General features: G+C 59.5%; 1 protein-coding gene across 1 annotated transcript; it reads right to left on the reverse strand.

Moving 5' to 3' along the window:
- Nucleotides 1–1,091: 1,091 nt before the first annotated feature.
- LOC144741770 (N-alpha-acetyltransferase 15, NatA auxiliary subunit-like) lies at nt 1,092–13,721 on the reverse strand (the record flags this gene model as incomplete). Its single annotated transcript, XM_078624273.1, has 3 exons — nt 13,491–13,721; nt 2,667–2,751; nt 1,092–1,231 (listed from the first exon to the last, which is right to left on the reverse strand). Coding segments are annotated over exons 1-3 (279 nt in total), but the record flags the coding sequence as incomplete, so codon positions are not given.
- Nucleotides 13,722–17,409: the final 3,688 nt, after the last annotated feature.

Below are 17,409 nucleotides of genomic sequence, written 5' to 3' on the forward strand. Positions count from 1 at the left end.
GTGAGCGCGTGTGTGAGTACGTGAGTGCGTGATGTGAGTATGCGAGTGAGTGAGTGAGTGTGTATGCGAGTGCGTGAGTGAGCGTGGTGTGAGTACGTGAGTGAGCGAGAGCGCGTGCGCGTGCGGATGCGAGCGAGTGAGCGAGCGCGGTGAGTGAGTGCGTGAGTGAGCGATCGAGCGAGTGAGCGTGAGTGAGCGCGTAGAGAGGAGCTGTGAGCGAGTGAGCGTGTGAGCGTGTCGTGAGCGAGGCTGAGCGAGGCGAGCGAGTGAGAGTGAGCGTGTGCGCGAGCGAGTGTGAGCGCGTGTGTGAGTACGTGAGTGCGTGAGAGTAGCGATGAGAGGTGAGTTGAGCTGAGCGACGTCGAGTGTGTATGCGACGATCGAGCGAGCGTGAGTGAGTGAGTCGAGCGCGTGAGTGAGCGTGTGAGCGTGAGCGCGTGAGTGTGCGTGAGTGAGCGAGCGAGCGAGTGAGCGCGATGAGTGAGAGCGTGTGTGAGGACTGAGCGTGAGCTCGTGATGAGAGCGTCGTGAGTAGTGCGCGTGAGATGCGTGAGTGAGCGCGTGAGCGGTAGTGAGACGTGAGTGAGTGAGCGTGAGCTGAGAGAGTGTGCGCGTGAGTCGAGCGAGCGACGAGCGAGCGAGTGAGCGTGTGATAGCGAGCAGTGAGTGAGAGCGTGTGTGAGTACGTGAGTGCGTGAGTGAGTGAGCGAGGTGAGTGAGTGAGCGAGCGCAGTGAGTGAGCGTGTTGCGTGTGAGCGAGGTGAGTGAGTGAGTGTGTATGCGATCGAGTCGAGCGAGTGCGTGAGTGATGTGAGCGAGCGCGTGAGTGAGCGTGTGAGCGAGTGAGCGAGTGAGTGAGTGTGTATGCGAACGAGTCGAGCGAGTGCGTGAGTGAGTGAGAGTGAGCGAGCGCGTGAGCGAGCGTGTGAGCGAGCGAGCGCGTGAGTGAGTGCGTGAGTGAGCGATCGAGGCGACGTGAGCGCGTGAGTGAGCGCGTGTGTGAGTACGTAGCGAGTGAGCGAGTGAGTGTGTATGCGAGCGATCGAGCGAGTGCGTGAGTGAGCGCGTGAGTGAGCGCGTGAGCGAGTGACGGATCGCGCGCGAGAGCGACTGAGTAGGAGGATACAGACGTGGCTCTTGAGGTCGTTCCGCAGGCCGCGACGCACGTATTCGTACGCCTCCTCCTTCTTGCCCACGCAGTTCAGCGTCAGCCCCTTCATGGCCAGCGTCTCTGGCGGGCGGGCGAGCGGGCGGGCGAGTGGGTGAGTAGGCGGGCGAGCGGTGCGAGTGAGTGGGTGAGTAGGCGAGCGAGCGGGTGGGCGAGCGGGTGAGTAGGCGAGCGAGTGGGCGGGCGAGTGGGCGGGTGAGTGGGTGGGTGAGTGGGCAAGTGGGTGGGCGGGTGAGTGGGGCGGGCGGGCGGGTGAGTGGATGGTGAGTGGGTGGGTGAGTGGGTGAGTAGGCAAGCGAGCGGGTGGGCGAGCGGGTGAGTAGGCGAGTGAGCGGGTGGGCGAGCGGTGTGAGTAGGCAAGCGAGCGGGTGGGCGAGCGGGTGAGGTGGGCGGGTGAGTGGGCGGGTGAGTGGGCAAGTGAGTGGGCGGGTGAGTGGATGGGTGAGTGGGTGGGCGGGTGAGTGAGTGGGTGAGTGAATGGGTGAGTGGGCGGGCGAGTGGGTGAGTAGGCGGGGCGAGCGGGTGGGCGAGTGGGTGAGCGGGCGAGCGAGTGGGTGAGTAGGTGAGCGAGCGGGTGGGGCGAGCGGGTGAGTAGGCGGGCGAAGCGGGCGGGCGAGCGGGTGAGTGGATGGGCGAGTGGGGCGGGTGAGTGGGCAAGTGAGTGGGCGGGTGAGTGGGCGGGCGGGTGAGTGGATGGATGAGTGGGTGGGCGAGCGGGTGAGTGGGTGAGCGGGCGGGCGAGCGAGTGGGTGGGCGAGTGGGTGAGTAGGCGAGCAAGCGGGGTGGGCGAGCGAGCGGGCGAGCGGGCGGTGTGGGCGGGTGAGTGGGCAAGTGAGTGGGCGGGTGAGTGGGCAATTGAGTGGGCGGGCGGGTGAGTGGGTGGGCAGGCGAACGGGTGGGCGGGTGTGAGTGGGTGGGCGGATGAGTAGGAGAGCGAGCGGGTGCGGGTGGGCGGGTGAGTGGGTGGGCGGGTGAGTGGATGGGCGAGTAGGCGGGCGAGTGGGCGGGTCGAGTGGCCAAGTGTGAGTGGGTGAGCGGGTGGGTGAGTGAGCGAGTGGGTGGGTGGATGAGCGGACGAGTGAGTGAGCGGACGAGTGAGTGAGTGGGTGGGTGAGCGGTGGTGGGTGGTGAGGGTGAGCGAGCGGTGGGTGAGTGAGCGAGTGGGTGGGCGAGCGTGTGAGTGGGTGAGCGGGTGAGTGGTGGGTGGGTGAGTGAGTGAGTGGGTGAGTGGGTGGGTGAGTGAGTGGGTGAGTGGGTGGGTGAGTGGGTGGGTGAGCGGGTGGGTGAGTGGGTGAGCGAGCGGGTGGGTGAGTGAGCGAGTGGGTGGGCGAGCGGGGTGAGTGGGTGAGCGGGTGAGTGGGTGGGTGAGTGGGTGAGTGGGTGGGGTGAGTGAGCGAGTGGGTGGGCGAGCGGGTGGGTGAGCGAGTGGGTGAGTGAGTGGGTGAGTGGGTGAGCGAGCGGGTGGGTGAGCGAGCGTGGTTCACGGTGAGCTCCCTACCCCCATGCTCGGAGAACTTGGGGTTGGTGAGGATCTGTTTGCAGAACTTGAGACCATTCTTGTACTGCTTTTGTTCGTAGCATTTCTGTGGAGACAAACATCAGACTACAGCATCAGCTACAGCGACAGCAGCTACAGCAGCTACAGCATCAACAGCTACAGCCACAGCAGCTACAGCAGCAGCTACAGCAGCAGCTACAGCAGCAGCTACAACAGCCACAGCAGCCACAGCAGCAGCTACAGCAGCAGCTACAGCAGCAGCTACAGCAGCAGCTACAGCAGCAGCTACAGCAGCAGCTACAACAGCAGCAGCTACAACAGCAGCAGCTACAGCAGCAGCTACAGCAGCAGCAGCTACAGCAGCAGCAGCTACAGCAGCAGCAGCTACAGCAGCAGCCACAACAGCAGCAGCTACAGCAGCAGCTACAGCAGCAGCTACAGCAGCAGCTACAGCAGCAGCTACAGCAGCAGCAGCAGCTACAGCAGCAGCTACAGCAGCAGCTACAGCAGCAGCTACAGCATCAGCTACAGCATCAGCTACAGCAGCAGCTACAGCAGCAGCTACAGCAGCAGCAGCAGCTACAGCAGCAGCTACAGCAGCAGCTACAGCAGCAGCTACAGCAGCAGCTACAGCATCAGCTACAGCAGCAGCTACAGCAGCAGCTACAGCAGCAGCTACAGCAGCAGCTACAGCAGCAGCTACAGCCACAGCAGCTACAGCAGCAGCTACAGCAGCAGCTGCAGCAGCAGCCACAGCAGCAGCTACAGCAGCAGCTACAGCAGCAGCTACAGCAGCAGCAGCTACAGCAGCAGCTACAGCAGCAGCTACAGCAGCAGCTACAGCAGCAGCTACAGCAGCAGCAGCTACAGCAGCAGCAGCTACAGCAGCAGCTACAGCAGCAGCTGCAGTAGCACCCACAGCATCAGCTACAGCAGCAGCTACAGCAGCAGCTACAGCCACAGCAAGCAGCTACGGCAGCAGCAGCTACAGCTATAGCAGCAGCTGCTACAGCAGCAGCAGCTACAGCAGCAGCTACAGCAGCAGCTGCTTGTACAGCAGCAGCTGCTACAGCAGCAGCAGCTACAGCAGCAGCTACAGCAGCAGCTACAGCAGCAGCTACAGCAGCAGCTACAGCAGCAGCTACAGCAGCAGCAGCTACAGCAGCTACAGCAGCAGCTACAACAGCTACAGCCACAGCAGCTACAGCCACAGCAGCTCCAGCAGCAGCTACAGCAGCAGCTACAACAGCTACAACCACAGCAGCTACAGCAGCAGCTACAGCAGCAGCTACAGCTAACAGGAGGCGGGCGGGGGGGGTATGAGCACAGCTGATGTACAGGCGGCAAGGCGAGCTTGTTGGGTACAGTGTGGTGGTGGTGGGGGGTGGTGGTGGTGGGGTGGTGGTGGTGGGGGTGGTGGTGGTGGTCGTGGTGGTGGGGGTGGTCGTGGGGGTGGTGGTGGGGGTGGTGGTGGTGGGGGTGTAGTGGTGGGGGTGGTGGTGGGGGTGGTGGTGGTCGTGGTGGTGGGGGTGGTCGTGGGGGTGGTGGTGGGGGTGGTGGTGGTGTGGTGGTGGGGGTGGTGGTGGTCGTGGTGATGGGGGTGGTGGTGGTGGTGGTGGTGGGGTGGTGGTGGGGGTGGTCGTGGTGGTAGGGGGGTGGTGGTGGGGGTGGTGGTGGTGGTGGGGGTGGTGGTGGTGGGGGTGGTGGTGGTGGGGGTGGTCGTGGGGGTGGGTGGTGGTGGTGGTGGGGGTGTGGTGGTGCTGGTGGTGGTGGTCGTGGTGGTGGGGGTGGTGGTGGTGGGGGTGTGGTGGTGGTGGTGGTGGGGGTGGTGGGGGGTGGGGGTGATGGTGGTCGTGGTGGCGGTGGTGGAGGTGGGGGGGTGGTGGGGGGTGTGGTGGTGGGGGTGGTGGTGGGGGGTGGTGGTGGTGGTGGTCGTGGTGGTGGTGGTGGTGGGGGTGGTGGTGGTGGTCGTGGTGGTGGTCGTGGGGGTGGTGGTGGTGGGGGTGTGGTGGTGGTGGTGGGGGTGTGGTGGTGGGGGTGGTGGTGGTCGTGGTGGTGGGGGTGGTGGTGGTGGGGGTGGTGGTCGTGGTGGTGGGGGTGGTCGTGGTGGTGGGGGTGGTGGGGGTGGTGGTGGTGGGGGTGGTGGTGGTCGTGGTGGTAGGGGGTGGTGGTGGTGGGGGTGTGGTGGTGGTGGTGGTAGGGGGGTGGTGGTGGTGGGGGTGTGGTGGTGGGGGTGGTGGTGGTGGGGGTGGTGGGTGGTGGTGTGGTGGTGGTGGTGGTCGTGGTGGTGGGGTGGTCGTGGTGGTGGGAGTGGTGGTGGTGGGGGTGGTGGTGGTGGTGGGGGGTGGTGGTGGGGGTGGTCGTGGTGGTAGGGGGGTGGTGGTGGTGGGGGTGTGGTGGTGGTGGTAGGGGGGTGGTGGTGGTAGGGGGGTGGTGGTGGTGGGGGTGTGGTGGTGGTCGTGGGGGTGGTGGTGGTGGGGGTGGTGGTGGTGGTAGGGGGGTGGTGGTGGTGGGGGTGTGGTGGTGGTGGTAGGGGGGTGGTGGTGGTGGGGGTGTGGTGGTGGTGGTGGGAGTGGTGGTGGGGGTGGTAGTGGGGGTGGTGGTGGTGGTCGTGGTGGTGGGGGTGATGGTGGTCGTGGTGGGGGTGGTGGAGGTGGGGGTGGTGGTAGGGGTGGTGGTGGGGGTGGTCGTGGTGGTGGTCGTGGTGGTGGTGATGGGGGTGGTGGTGGTGGGGGTGGTGGTGGTGGTCGTGGTGGTGGTGGGGGTGATGGTGGTCGTGGTGGGGGTGGTGGAGGTGGGGGTGGTGGTAGGGGTAGGTGGTGGGGGTGGTCGTGGTGGTGGTCGTGGTGGTGGTGTGGTGGGTGGTGGTGGTGGTGGGGGTGTGGTGGTGGTGGTGGTAGGGGGGCTACTGCTGCAGCTACAGCTGCTGCTGCTGCCGCAGTAGTTGCTGCTGTAGCAACCTCTGTAGCTGCTGCTGCTGTTGTAGCTACAGCGGCAGCTACAGCTACTGCTGTAGCTGCTGCTGCTGCTGCCGCAGTAGTTGCTGCTGTAGCAACCTCTGTAGCTGCTGCTGCTGCTGTTGTAGCTACAACGGCAGCTACAGCTACTGCTGCAGCTGCTGCTGCTGCCGCAGTAGTTGCTGCTGTAGCAACCTCTGTAGCTGCTGCTGCTGCTGTTGTAGCTACAACGGCAGCTACAGCTACTGCTGCAGCTGCTGCTGCTGCCGCAGTAGTTGCTGCTGTAGCAACCTCTGTAGCTGCTGCTGCAGCTAGTGGCAGCTACTGCTGCTACAGCTACTGCTGCTGCTGCTGCCGCAGTAGTTGCTGCTGTAGCAACCTCTGTAGCTGCTGCTGCAGCTAGTGGCAGCTGCTGCTGCTACAGCTACTGCTGTGGATGATTCTGCTGTAGCTGCTGATGCTGTAGCTGCTGCTGTAGCTGCTGCAGATGCTGCTGATGTAGCTGCTACTGATGCTGCTGCTGCACCTCTGTGTCTCTATGCATCTCTATGAGTGTCTACGTAACTCTATGAATCTCTGAGTTAACATCTCCTAGCCACCGTGATGATGATGATGATGAGAGAGAGAGACGCAGAGGTAGTCAACATCTCTCAGGGTCTGGGATTGATCCCACGACCTCCTGTGTAGCAGGCGAGGTAGTCAACATCTCTCAGTGTCTGGGACTGAACCACGACCTCCTGTGTACCAGGCGAGGTAGTCAACATCTCTCAGTGTCTGGGATTGATCCCACGACCTCCTGTGTAGCAGGCGAGGTAGTCAACATCTCTCAGGGTCTGGGATTGAACCCACGACCTCCTGTGTACCAGGCGAGGTAGTCAACATCTCTCAGTGTCTGGGATTGAACCCACGACCTCCTGCGCACCAGGCGAGGTAGTCAACATCTCTCAGGGTCTGGGATTGAACCCACGACCTCCTGTGTACCAGGCGAGGTAGTCAACATCTCTCAGGGTCTGAGATTGAACCCACGACCTCCTGTGTACCAGGCGAGGTAGTCAACATCTCTCAGTGTCTGGGATTGAACCCACGACCTCCTGCGCACCAGGCGAGGTAGTCAACATCTCTCAGGGTCTGGGATTGAACCCACGACCTCCTGTGTACCAGGCGAGGTAGTCAACATCTCTCAGGGTCTGGGATTGAACCCACGACCTCCTGTGTACCAGGCGAGGTAGTCAACATCTCTCAGTGTCTGGGATTGAACCCACGACCTCCTGTGTACCAGGCGAGGTAGTCAACATCTCTCAGTGTCTGGGATTGAACCCACGACCTCCTGTGTACCAGGCGAGGTAGTCAACATCTCTCAGGGTCTGGGATTGAACCCACGACCTCCTGCGTACCAGGCGAGGTAGTCAACATCTCTCAGGGTCTGGGATTGAACCCACGACCTCCTGTGTACCAGGCGAGGTAGTCAACATCTCTCAGGGTCTGAGATTGAACCCACGACCTCCTGTGTACCAGGCGAGGTAGTCAACATCTCTCAGTGTCTGGGATTGAACCCACGACCTCCTGCGCACCAGGCGAGGTAGTCAACATCTCTCAGGGTCTGGGATTGAACCCACGACCTCCTGTGTACCAGGCGAGGTAGTCAACATCTCTCAGGGTCTGGGATTGAACCCACGACCTCCTGTGTACCAGGCGAGGTAGTCAACATCTCTCAGGGTCTGGGATTGAACCCACGACCTCCTGTGTACCAGGCGAGGTAGTCAACAACTCTCAGGGTCTGGGATTGAACCCACGACCTCCTGTGTACCAGGCGAGGTAGTCAACATCTCTCAGTGTCTGGGATTGAACCCACGACCTCCTGCGCACCAGGCGAGGTAGTCAACATCTCTCAGTGTCTGGGATTGAACCCACGACCTCCTGTGCACCAGGCGAGGTAGTCAACATCTCTCAGGGTCTGGGATTGAACCCACGACCTCCTGTGTACCAGGCGAGGTAGTCAACATCTCTCAGGGTCTGGGATTGAACCCACGACCTCCTGTGTACCAGGCGAGGTAGTCAACATCTCTCAGGGTCTGGGATTGAACCCACGACCTCCTGTGTACCAGGCGAGGTAGTCAACATCTCTCAGGGTCTGGGATTGAACCCACGACCTCCTGTGTACCAGGCGAGGTAGTCAACATCTCTCAGGGTCTGGGATTGAACCCACGACCTCCTGTGTACCAGGCGAGGTAGTCAACATCTCTCAGGGTCTGGGATTGAACCCACTACCTCCTGTAGACCGGGTGAGGTAGTCAACATCTCTCAGTGTCTGGGATTGAACCCACGACCTCCTGTGTACCAGGCGAGGTAGTCAACATCTCCTAGCCTGTCCTCTGTGATCTGAACTAGTGGGTGTTGCCCGAAACGTCGCCTATCACAAAAAAGTTCACGAAGATCCCGCAGTACAGCTTGGGGTGGATAGACCCTGGCTGACGATGATGATGATGGTAATGATGGTGATGATGATGGTGATGATGTTGGTGGTGATGATGGTAATGTTGATGGTAATGTTGATGGTAATGATGATGATGATAGTGATGATGGTGATGATGATGGTGGTGATGGTGATGATGGTGGTGATGGTGGTGATGTTGGTGGTGATGATGGTGATGATGGTGGTGATGATGGTGGGTGATGATGGTGGTGATGTTGGTGGTGATGTTGGTGGTGATGGTAATGATGACGGTGATGATGTTGGTGGTGATGGTGATAATGATGATGGTAATGATGATGATGGTGGTGATGATGGTGGTGATGTTGGTGGTGATGATGGTGGTGATGTTGGTGGTGATGATGATGGTGGTGATGTTGGTGGTGATGTTGGTGGTGATGTTGGTGGTGATGTTGGGTGGTGATGGTAATGATGACGGTGATGATGTTGGTGGTGATGGTGATGATGGTGGTGGTGGTAATGATGATGGTAATGATGATGATGGTGGTGATGATGGTGGTGATGTTGGTGGTGATGATGGTGGTGATGTTGGTGGTGATGTTGGTGGTGATGATGATGGTGGTGATGTGGGTGGTGATGTTGGTGGTGATGTTGGTGGTGATGTTGGTGGTGATGGTGGTAATGATGATGGTAATGATGATGGTAATGATGATGATGGTGGTGATGGTGGTGATGATGGTGGTGATGGTGGTGATGATGGTGGTGATGTTGGTGGTGATGGTGGTGATGTTGGTGGTGATGTTGATGGTGTTGGTGGAGATGGTGATGATGGTGGTGGTGATGATGGTGGTGTTGGTGGAGATGGTGATGATGGTGATGATGATGATGGTGATGATGGTGATGGTGGTAATGATGGTGATAATGATAATGGTAATGATGGTAATGGTGATGATGGTGGTGATGATGATGGTATGGTAGTATTGGTGATGATGGTGGTGACGATGATGATGATGGTGGTGGGTGATGATGATGGGTGGTTGGTGGTGAAGTTGGTGGGTGGATGGTATGTGGTGGTGGTGATGGTGATGGGAGGTGGTGATGATGGTGGTGTTGATGATGGGTTGTGATGGATTGGATGTGGTGGTGGGACGATGAGTGATGGTGGGGGTGATGTTGAGGTTGTGGTGGGTGGTTGGAGATGTTGGTGGTGGTGGATGATGGATTGGTGGGATGATGTTGATGGTGGGAGGCTGGAGGGGGGGTGGGGCTTGTGAAGTGAATGATGAGCTATGTACAGGTACATACCTGACCAGGGTCTGTGGTCAAGAGGGTCTCGGCTGGGGAATTCGGGGGAAACGTGTATAGAACACTACTAGACTCACCAACAATCACTCACCTCTCATACTACTACCTAAAATCACCTCACTACACTCCTCCAACACTAACAACACTCACTTCTAGCTCTAGCAACTACTCAGAAACTACTCCACCTACTAGTCACTAGACTCGACTCTAAGCTCACCAGATATACTAGCACTACTACACTAACACTACTACACTCACCACCACCATACATCACACTCTACTACTACTCCTCACTCACCACAACTAGCACACTAACTACACTCACCACCACCACTACACTCACCACTACTCACTCACCACCAACACTCACCACCACTACTCACACACACTACACTCACACACCAACTACACTCACCACCACCACTACACTCACCACCACCACTACACTCACCACTACTACAGCACAACACTCAACACCAACACTCACCACCACCACTACACTCACCACTACACACTCCCACCACCACTACACACCACCACCACTACACTCACCACTACTACACTCACCTACTACACTCACCAACACTCACCACCACCACTACACTCACCACTACCACACTCACCACTACTACACTCACCACACCACTACACCACCACAATACTACACTCACCACCACCACTACACTCACCACCAACACTCACCCACAACTAACTCACACTACACACTCACCACTACTACACTCACCACCAACACTCACCACCACCACTACACACCACTACCACACTCACCACCACTACTACACTCCCACCACCACTACACTCACCACCAACACACACCACCACCACTACACTCACCACTACTACACTCACCACCAACACTCACCACCACCACCAACACTCACCACCACCAATACACTCACCACTACTACACTCACCACCACTACTACACTCACCACCAACACTACACTCACCACCACCACCACTACACTCACCACCAACACTACACTCACCACTACTACTACACTCACCACTACTACACTCACCACCACCACTACACTCACCACTACTACTACACTCACCACTACTACACTCACCACCAACACTACACTCACCACTACTACACTCACCACCACCACTACACTCACCACTACTACACTCACCACCACTACACTCACCACCAACACTACACTCACCACCAACACTACACTCACCACTACTACACTCACCACTACTACACTCACCACCACCACTACACTCACCACCAACACTACACTCACCACTACTACTACACTCACCACTACTACTACACTCACCACTACTACACTCACCACTACTACACTCACCACTACTACACTCACCACCAACACTACACTCACCACTACTACACTCACCACCACCACTACACTCACCACTACTACACTCACCACCACTACACTCACCACCAACACTACACTCACCACTACTACACTCACCACCAACACTACACTCACCACTACTACACTCACCACCAACACTACACTCACCACTACTACACTCACCACCAACACTACACTCACCACCACTACACTCACCACTACTACACTCACCACCAACACTCACCACCACCACTACACTCACCACCAACACTCACCACCACCACTACACTCACCACTACTACACTCACCACCAACACTCACCACCACCACTACACTCACCACCAACACTACACTCACCACCAACACTCACCACCACTACACTCACCACCACCACTACACTCACCACCAACACTCACCACCACCACTACACTCACCACCACCACTACACTCACCACTACACTCACCACCACTACACTCACCACCAACACTCACCACCACCACTACACTCACCACTACACTCACCACCACCACTACCACACTCACCACTACACTCACCACCACCACTACCACACTCACCACTACACTCACCACCACTACACTCACCACTACACTTACCACCACCACTACACTCACCACCAACACTCACCACCACCACCACACTCACCACTACACTCACCACCACCACTACACTCACCACTACACTCACCACCAACACTCACCACCACCACTACCACACTCACCACTACACTCACCACCACCACTACACTCACCACTACACTCACCACCACCACTACCACACTCACCACTACACTCACCACCACCACTACACTCACCACTACACTTACCACCACCACTACCACACTCACCACTACACTCACCACCACCACTACACTCACCACTACACTCACCACCACCACCACCACACTCACCACCACCACTACCACACTCACCACTACACTCACCACCACCACTACACTCACCACTACACTCACCACCACACTCACCACTACACTCACCACCACACTCACCACTACACTCACCACCACCACTACACTCACCACTACACTCACCACCACACTCACCACTACACTCACCACCACCACTACCACACTCACCACTACACTCACCACCACCACTACACTCACCACTACACTTACCACCACCACTACCACACTCACCACTACACTCACCACCACCACTACACTCACCACTACACTCACCACCACCACCACCACCACACTCACCACTACACTCACCACCACCACTACCACACTCACCACTACACTCACCACCACCACTACACTCACCACTACACTCACCACCACCACTACACTCACCACTACACTCACCACTACACTCACCACTACACTCACCACCACTACCACACTCACCACTACACTCACCACCACCACTACACTCACCACTATTTAGAACAAAACTCAAAAGAGAGCTCATCGGATTCCTCCTCATTCGGAATCTTGACACGCGAACCACTGCGCGTCGCACAGACGGTGATGATGATGAAGCCCCCCCCCCACCCCCCATCGGCGACGTTTCGAGGAACGTACCTCTCGCAGCTTCAGAACGAGAGGAGGCGAGGTTGGGGGGGGTCTGGGTAGGGTGATATAGTGGGGAGCGGTGGCGCTGCTGTTACCACCACCACCACCACCAACCAACCAACCACCGATTATCCGAACCTTCCCCTAGGTCAACTCGGCCTCAAATGAGTACCTTTGTGTGACGGTACATGCCGGGAAAACATCGCCACTGGTGGAGAGAGACAAAGGCGGCCGGGCGTACAGCCCGCCTCGTGTGGCGATCCCACCTTTATAGGTGCTGCTGTAGCTCGCTAACCGCACTTGCCCCTACAGCCTGCTGGAGGCTACACGGTGGACATTTGGCTTGTCTGTGTGTGTCTGTGTGTGTGTCTGTGTGTGTGTCTGTGTGCTGTGTGTGTCTGTGTGTATCAGTGCCGGCAGCCTTCATAGGCTGCTGTAGCTCGCTAGCAGCACAACCACTCGCCTCTACAGCCTGCTGGAGGCTACAGGGTGGACCGTCGTCTTGTCTGTGTGTGTCTGTGTGTGTCTGTGTGTGTCTGTGTGTGTCTGTGTGTGTCTGTGTGTGTCTGTGTGTGTCTGTGTGTATCAGTGCCGGCAGCCGTCACAGGCTGCTGTAGCTCGCTAACAGCACTTGCCCCTACAGCCTGTTAAGAGGCTACACGGTGGACCTTTGGCTTGTCTGTGTGTCTGTGTATGTGTCTGTGTGTGTCTGTGTGTTGTGTGGGGATACAAAGACGGCCGGGCCTCGTGTGTATGAGTGCCGACAGCCTTCACAGGCTGCTGCAGCTCGCTACGCACAACCACTCGCCCCTACAGCCTGCTGGAGGCTACAGGGTGGACCGTCGTCTTGTCTGTGTGTGTCTGTGTGTGTGTGTCTGTGTGTGTCTGTGTCTGTGTGGGGGATACAAAGACGGCCGGGCCTCGTGTACACCAGTGCCGACAGCCTTCAAGAGGCCGTCACGACTGGCCACTGGATTATTTGTCCTTGAGGGAAAATCCGTCAGCCGCACACAAGCGAAAGTGAAGCTGGTCTGAGCAGCGCGAGCCGCAAACTAACATCGTTCAGTTTTTTTTTAATGTTTGCGTCCGTAAAGGTGTAATAATAAATCTTGTTTTAAATGCAACACCACACCCAGCCCCGCCTCCAAGCACAAGCGACTATAGGCCGCGGCCTAGCGCAACGGAGCCTGCCTCGACTAGCAAAGGGCCAAGCTTACCAAAATCTTCTTGAACAGAGCGTTCTCTTTGGGAGGCAGCGTGACGGACGGCATTGCTGCTCCTCGTCGTCGTGGTGGTCGTGAGCTTGTTTGTTTGTGGTGTTGTTGTTGTTGTTGTTTGTTTATAAAAGTGGAGGAGGCCGAATTGCCTCGGAACGGTAGACGCAGACACGAGGGAGACCCCAACCGGCCCGTGGGCCCGAAGTAAGATGGCGGCCGCAAAGGGGGCGGGGCGACAGGAAGAGGCGGAGTCTGAGGCGGAAGAGGCGGAGCCTGGGTGGGGGGAGGGGTGGGGGGGTGAGGGAGAGGTGGGGGGTGAGGGAGAGGTGGGGGGTGAGGGAGAGGTGGGGGGTGAGGGAGAGGTGGGGGGTGAGGGAGGGGTGGGGGGTGAGGGAGGGGTGGGGGGTGAGGGAGGGGTGGGGGGTGAGGGAGAGGTGGGGGGTGAGGGAGGGGTGGGGGGTGAGGGAGGGGTGGGGGGGTGAGGGAGGGGTGTGGGGGGTGAGGGAGGGGTGGGGGGTGAGGGAGAGGGGGTGGGAGTGGGAGGGAGGTGGGGGGTGAGGGAGAGGTGGGGGGTGAGGGAGAGGTGGGGGGTGAGGGAGGGGTGGGGGGGTGAGGGAGAGGTGGGGTGAGGGAGAGGTGGGGGGTGAGGGAGAGGTGGGGGGTGAGGGAGGGGTGGGGGGTGAGGGAGAGGTGGGGGGTGAGGGAGGGGTGGGGGGTGAGGGAGAGGTGGGGGGTGTGAGGGAGAGGTGGGGGGTGAGGGAGGGGGTGGGGGGGTGAGGGAGAGGTGGGGGGTGAGGGAGGGGTGGGGGGTGAGGGAGGGGTGGGGGTGAGGGAGGGGTGGGGGGTGAGGGAGAGGTGGGGGGTGAGGGAGGTGTGGGGGGAGAGGGAGGGGTGGGGGGTGAGGGAGGGGTGGGGGGGAGGGGGGTGGGGGGTGAGGGAGAGGTGGGGGGTGAGGGAGGGGTGGGGGGAGAGGGAGGGGTGGGGGGTGAGGGAGGGGTGGGGGGAGAGGGGAGGGGTGGGGGGTGAGGGAGAGGTGGGGGGTGAGGGAGGGGTGGGGGGTGAGGGAGGGGTGGGGGGTGAGGGAGAGGTGGGGGGTGAGGGAGGGGTGGGGGGTGAGGGAGGGGTGGGGGGTGAGGGAGGGGTGGGGGGTGAGGGAGGGGTGGGGGGTGAGGGAGGGGGTGGGGGGTGAGGGAGGGGTGGGGGGTGAGGGAGAGGTGGGGGGTGAGGGAGAGGTGGGGGGTGAGGGAGAGGTGGGGGGGTGAGGGAGAGGTGGGGGGTGAGGGAGGGGTGGGGGGTGAGGGAGGGGTGGGGGGTGAGGGAGGGGTGGGGGGTGAGGGAGAGGTGGGGGGTGAGGGAGGGGTGGGGGGTGAGGGAGGGGTGGGGGGTGAGGGAGAGGTGGGGGGTGAGGGAGGGGTGGGGGGTGAGGGAGGGGTGGGGGGTGAGGGAGAGGTGGGGGGTGAGGGAGAGGTGGGGGGTGAGGGAGAGGTGGGGGGTGAGGGAGAGGTGGGGGGTGAGGGAGGGTGGGGTGGGGTGGGGGGAGAGGTGGGGGCTGAGGGAGAGGTGGGGGGTGAGGGAGAGGTGGGGGGTGAGGGAGAGGTGGGGGGTGAGGGAGAGGTGGGGGGTGAGGGAGAGGTGGGGGGTGAGGGAGGGGTGGGGGGTGAGGGGAGAGGTGGGGGGTGAGGGAGAGGTGGGGGGTGAGGGAGGGGTGGGGGGTGAGGGAGAGGGTGGGGGGTGAGGGAGGGGTGGGGGGTGAGGGAGAGGTGGGGGGTGAGGGAGAGGTGGGGGGTGAGGGAGAGGTGGGGGCTGAGGGAGGGGTGGGGGGTGAGGGAGAGGTGGGGGGTGAGGGAGAGGTGGGGGGTGAGGGAGAGGTGGGGGGTGAGGGAGAGGTGGGGGGTGAGGGAGGGGTGGGGGCGAGTGAGGGGTGGGGGAGGGGTTGGGGCTAGACCGGAAGCGGTTTGTGGGGAGGGGTGGGGGCTAGACCGGAAACGGTTGGGGAGGCTAGACCGGAAGTGATGGGGGGGGGGGAGTATGGGCTAGACCGGAAGTGATGAGGGGGGGAGTGGGGGCTAGACCGGAAGTGATGGGGGGGGGAGTGTGGGCTAGACCGGAAGTGATGAGGGGGGGAGTGGGGGCTAGACCGGAAGTGATGAGGGGGGGGGAGTGGGGGCTAGACCGGAAGTGATGAGGGGGGGGAGTGGGGGCTAGACCGGAAGTGATGGGGGGGGGGAGTGGGGGCTAGACCGGAAGCAATGGGGGGGGGAGGAGTGCGTGGGGGGTAGACCGGAAGAGGCGGGGCATTTATCACAAAGGAGGCGGGGCTTACTCTCGCGTATGTAGATTTATGTTAATTAGCCACGCAATGCAACTTTATCAATGCCGCTGCGTAAGCCGTACAAAGACAAAGATCCCCCGTATAGCCTCTCACAGCCTGTTGGGGCAAGTGCTGTTAGCGAGTAGCCCGGCCGCCTTGGTCTCTCTCACCCAGATGGCGATGTTTTACTACAAAAACCTCCATTCACCGCTAAGTGGCGGTGACGTCAACACGACGCTTGTGCCAGGCTAGGTGCACGTTGAGGCTACCACGTGAAGTGTCGAACGCTCTCTGGCAGGAGGTCACAGGGCAGACCCAGCAGGTGCCCATGGGTCGACTAAGATGAGATGACCTGTAGATGCACCAGCAGCTGTCACCCCCTACTGTGCCAGGCTAGGTGCATGAGGTCTGGGAACTTAGATGACCTGTAGATGCACCACCAGGTGTAACCCCCTACTGTGCCAGGCTAGGTGCACGAGGTCTGGGAACTGAGATGACCTGTAGATGCACCAGCAGCTGTCACCCCCTACTGTGCCAGGCTAGGTGCACAAGGTCTGGGAACTGAGATGACCTGTAGATGCACCACCAGCTGTCACCCCCTACTGTGCCAGGCTAGGTGCATGAAGTCTCAAAACTTAGATGACCTGTAGATGCACCACCAGCTGTCACCCCCTACTGTGCCAGGCTAGGTGCACAAGGTCTCAGAACTGAGATGACCTGTAGATGCACCAGCAGCTGTAACCCCCTGCTGTGCCAGGCTAGGTGCATGAGGTCTGGGAACTTAGATGACCTGTAGATGCACCACCAGCTGTCACCCCCTACTGTGCCAGGCTAGGTGCAGGAGGTCTGGGAACTGAGATGACCTGTAGATGCACCACCAGCTGTCACCCCCTACTGTGCCAGGCTAGGTGCACGAGGTCTGGGAACTGAGATGACCTGTAGATGCACCACCAGCTGTCACCCCCTACTGTGCCAGGCTAGGTGCAGGAGGTCTGGGAACTGAGATGACCTGTAGATGCACCACCAGCTTTAACCCCCTGCTGTGCCAGGCTAGGTGCATGAAGTCTCAAAACTTAGATGACCTGTAGATGCACCACCAGCTTTAACCCCCTACTGTGCCAGGCTAGGTGCATGAGGTCTGGGAACTGAGATGACCTGTAGATGCACCAGCAGCTGTAACCCCCTACTGTACTACACACACCACTGCACCAGGCACTCATTTGAGGCTGAGTCGACCTAGGTGTTGGTGGTGTTGACGGTGATGTGGGAATCGAACTCGGGTAGCTAAGTTCCATGGCGCCTAACTGCTGCACCACCGCTCCCCTTCACACTCACATCACACTAACATCACACACTCACATCACTACAATCACTCATCACACACTCACTGATCACACTAACATCACACACTCACTGATCACACTCTCACTCATCACACTCATCACACACTCACTCATCACACTAACATCACACACTCACTCATCACACATCACACACTCACTCATCACACACTCACTGATCACACTCTCACTCATCACACACATCACACACTCACTCATCACACACATCACACACTCACTCATCACACACATCACACACTCACTCATC

This window comes from Lampetra planeri, unplaced genomic scaffold (genome assembly GCF_965212315.1).
Source record: "Lampetra planeri unplaced genomic scaffold, kcLamPlan1.2.h2 scaffold_707, whole genome shotgun sequence".
NCBI lineage: Eukaryota > Metazoa > Chordata > Hyperoartia > Petromyzontiformes > Petromyzontidae > Lampetra > Lampetra planeri.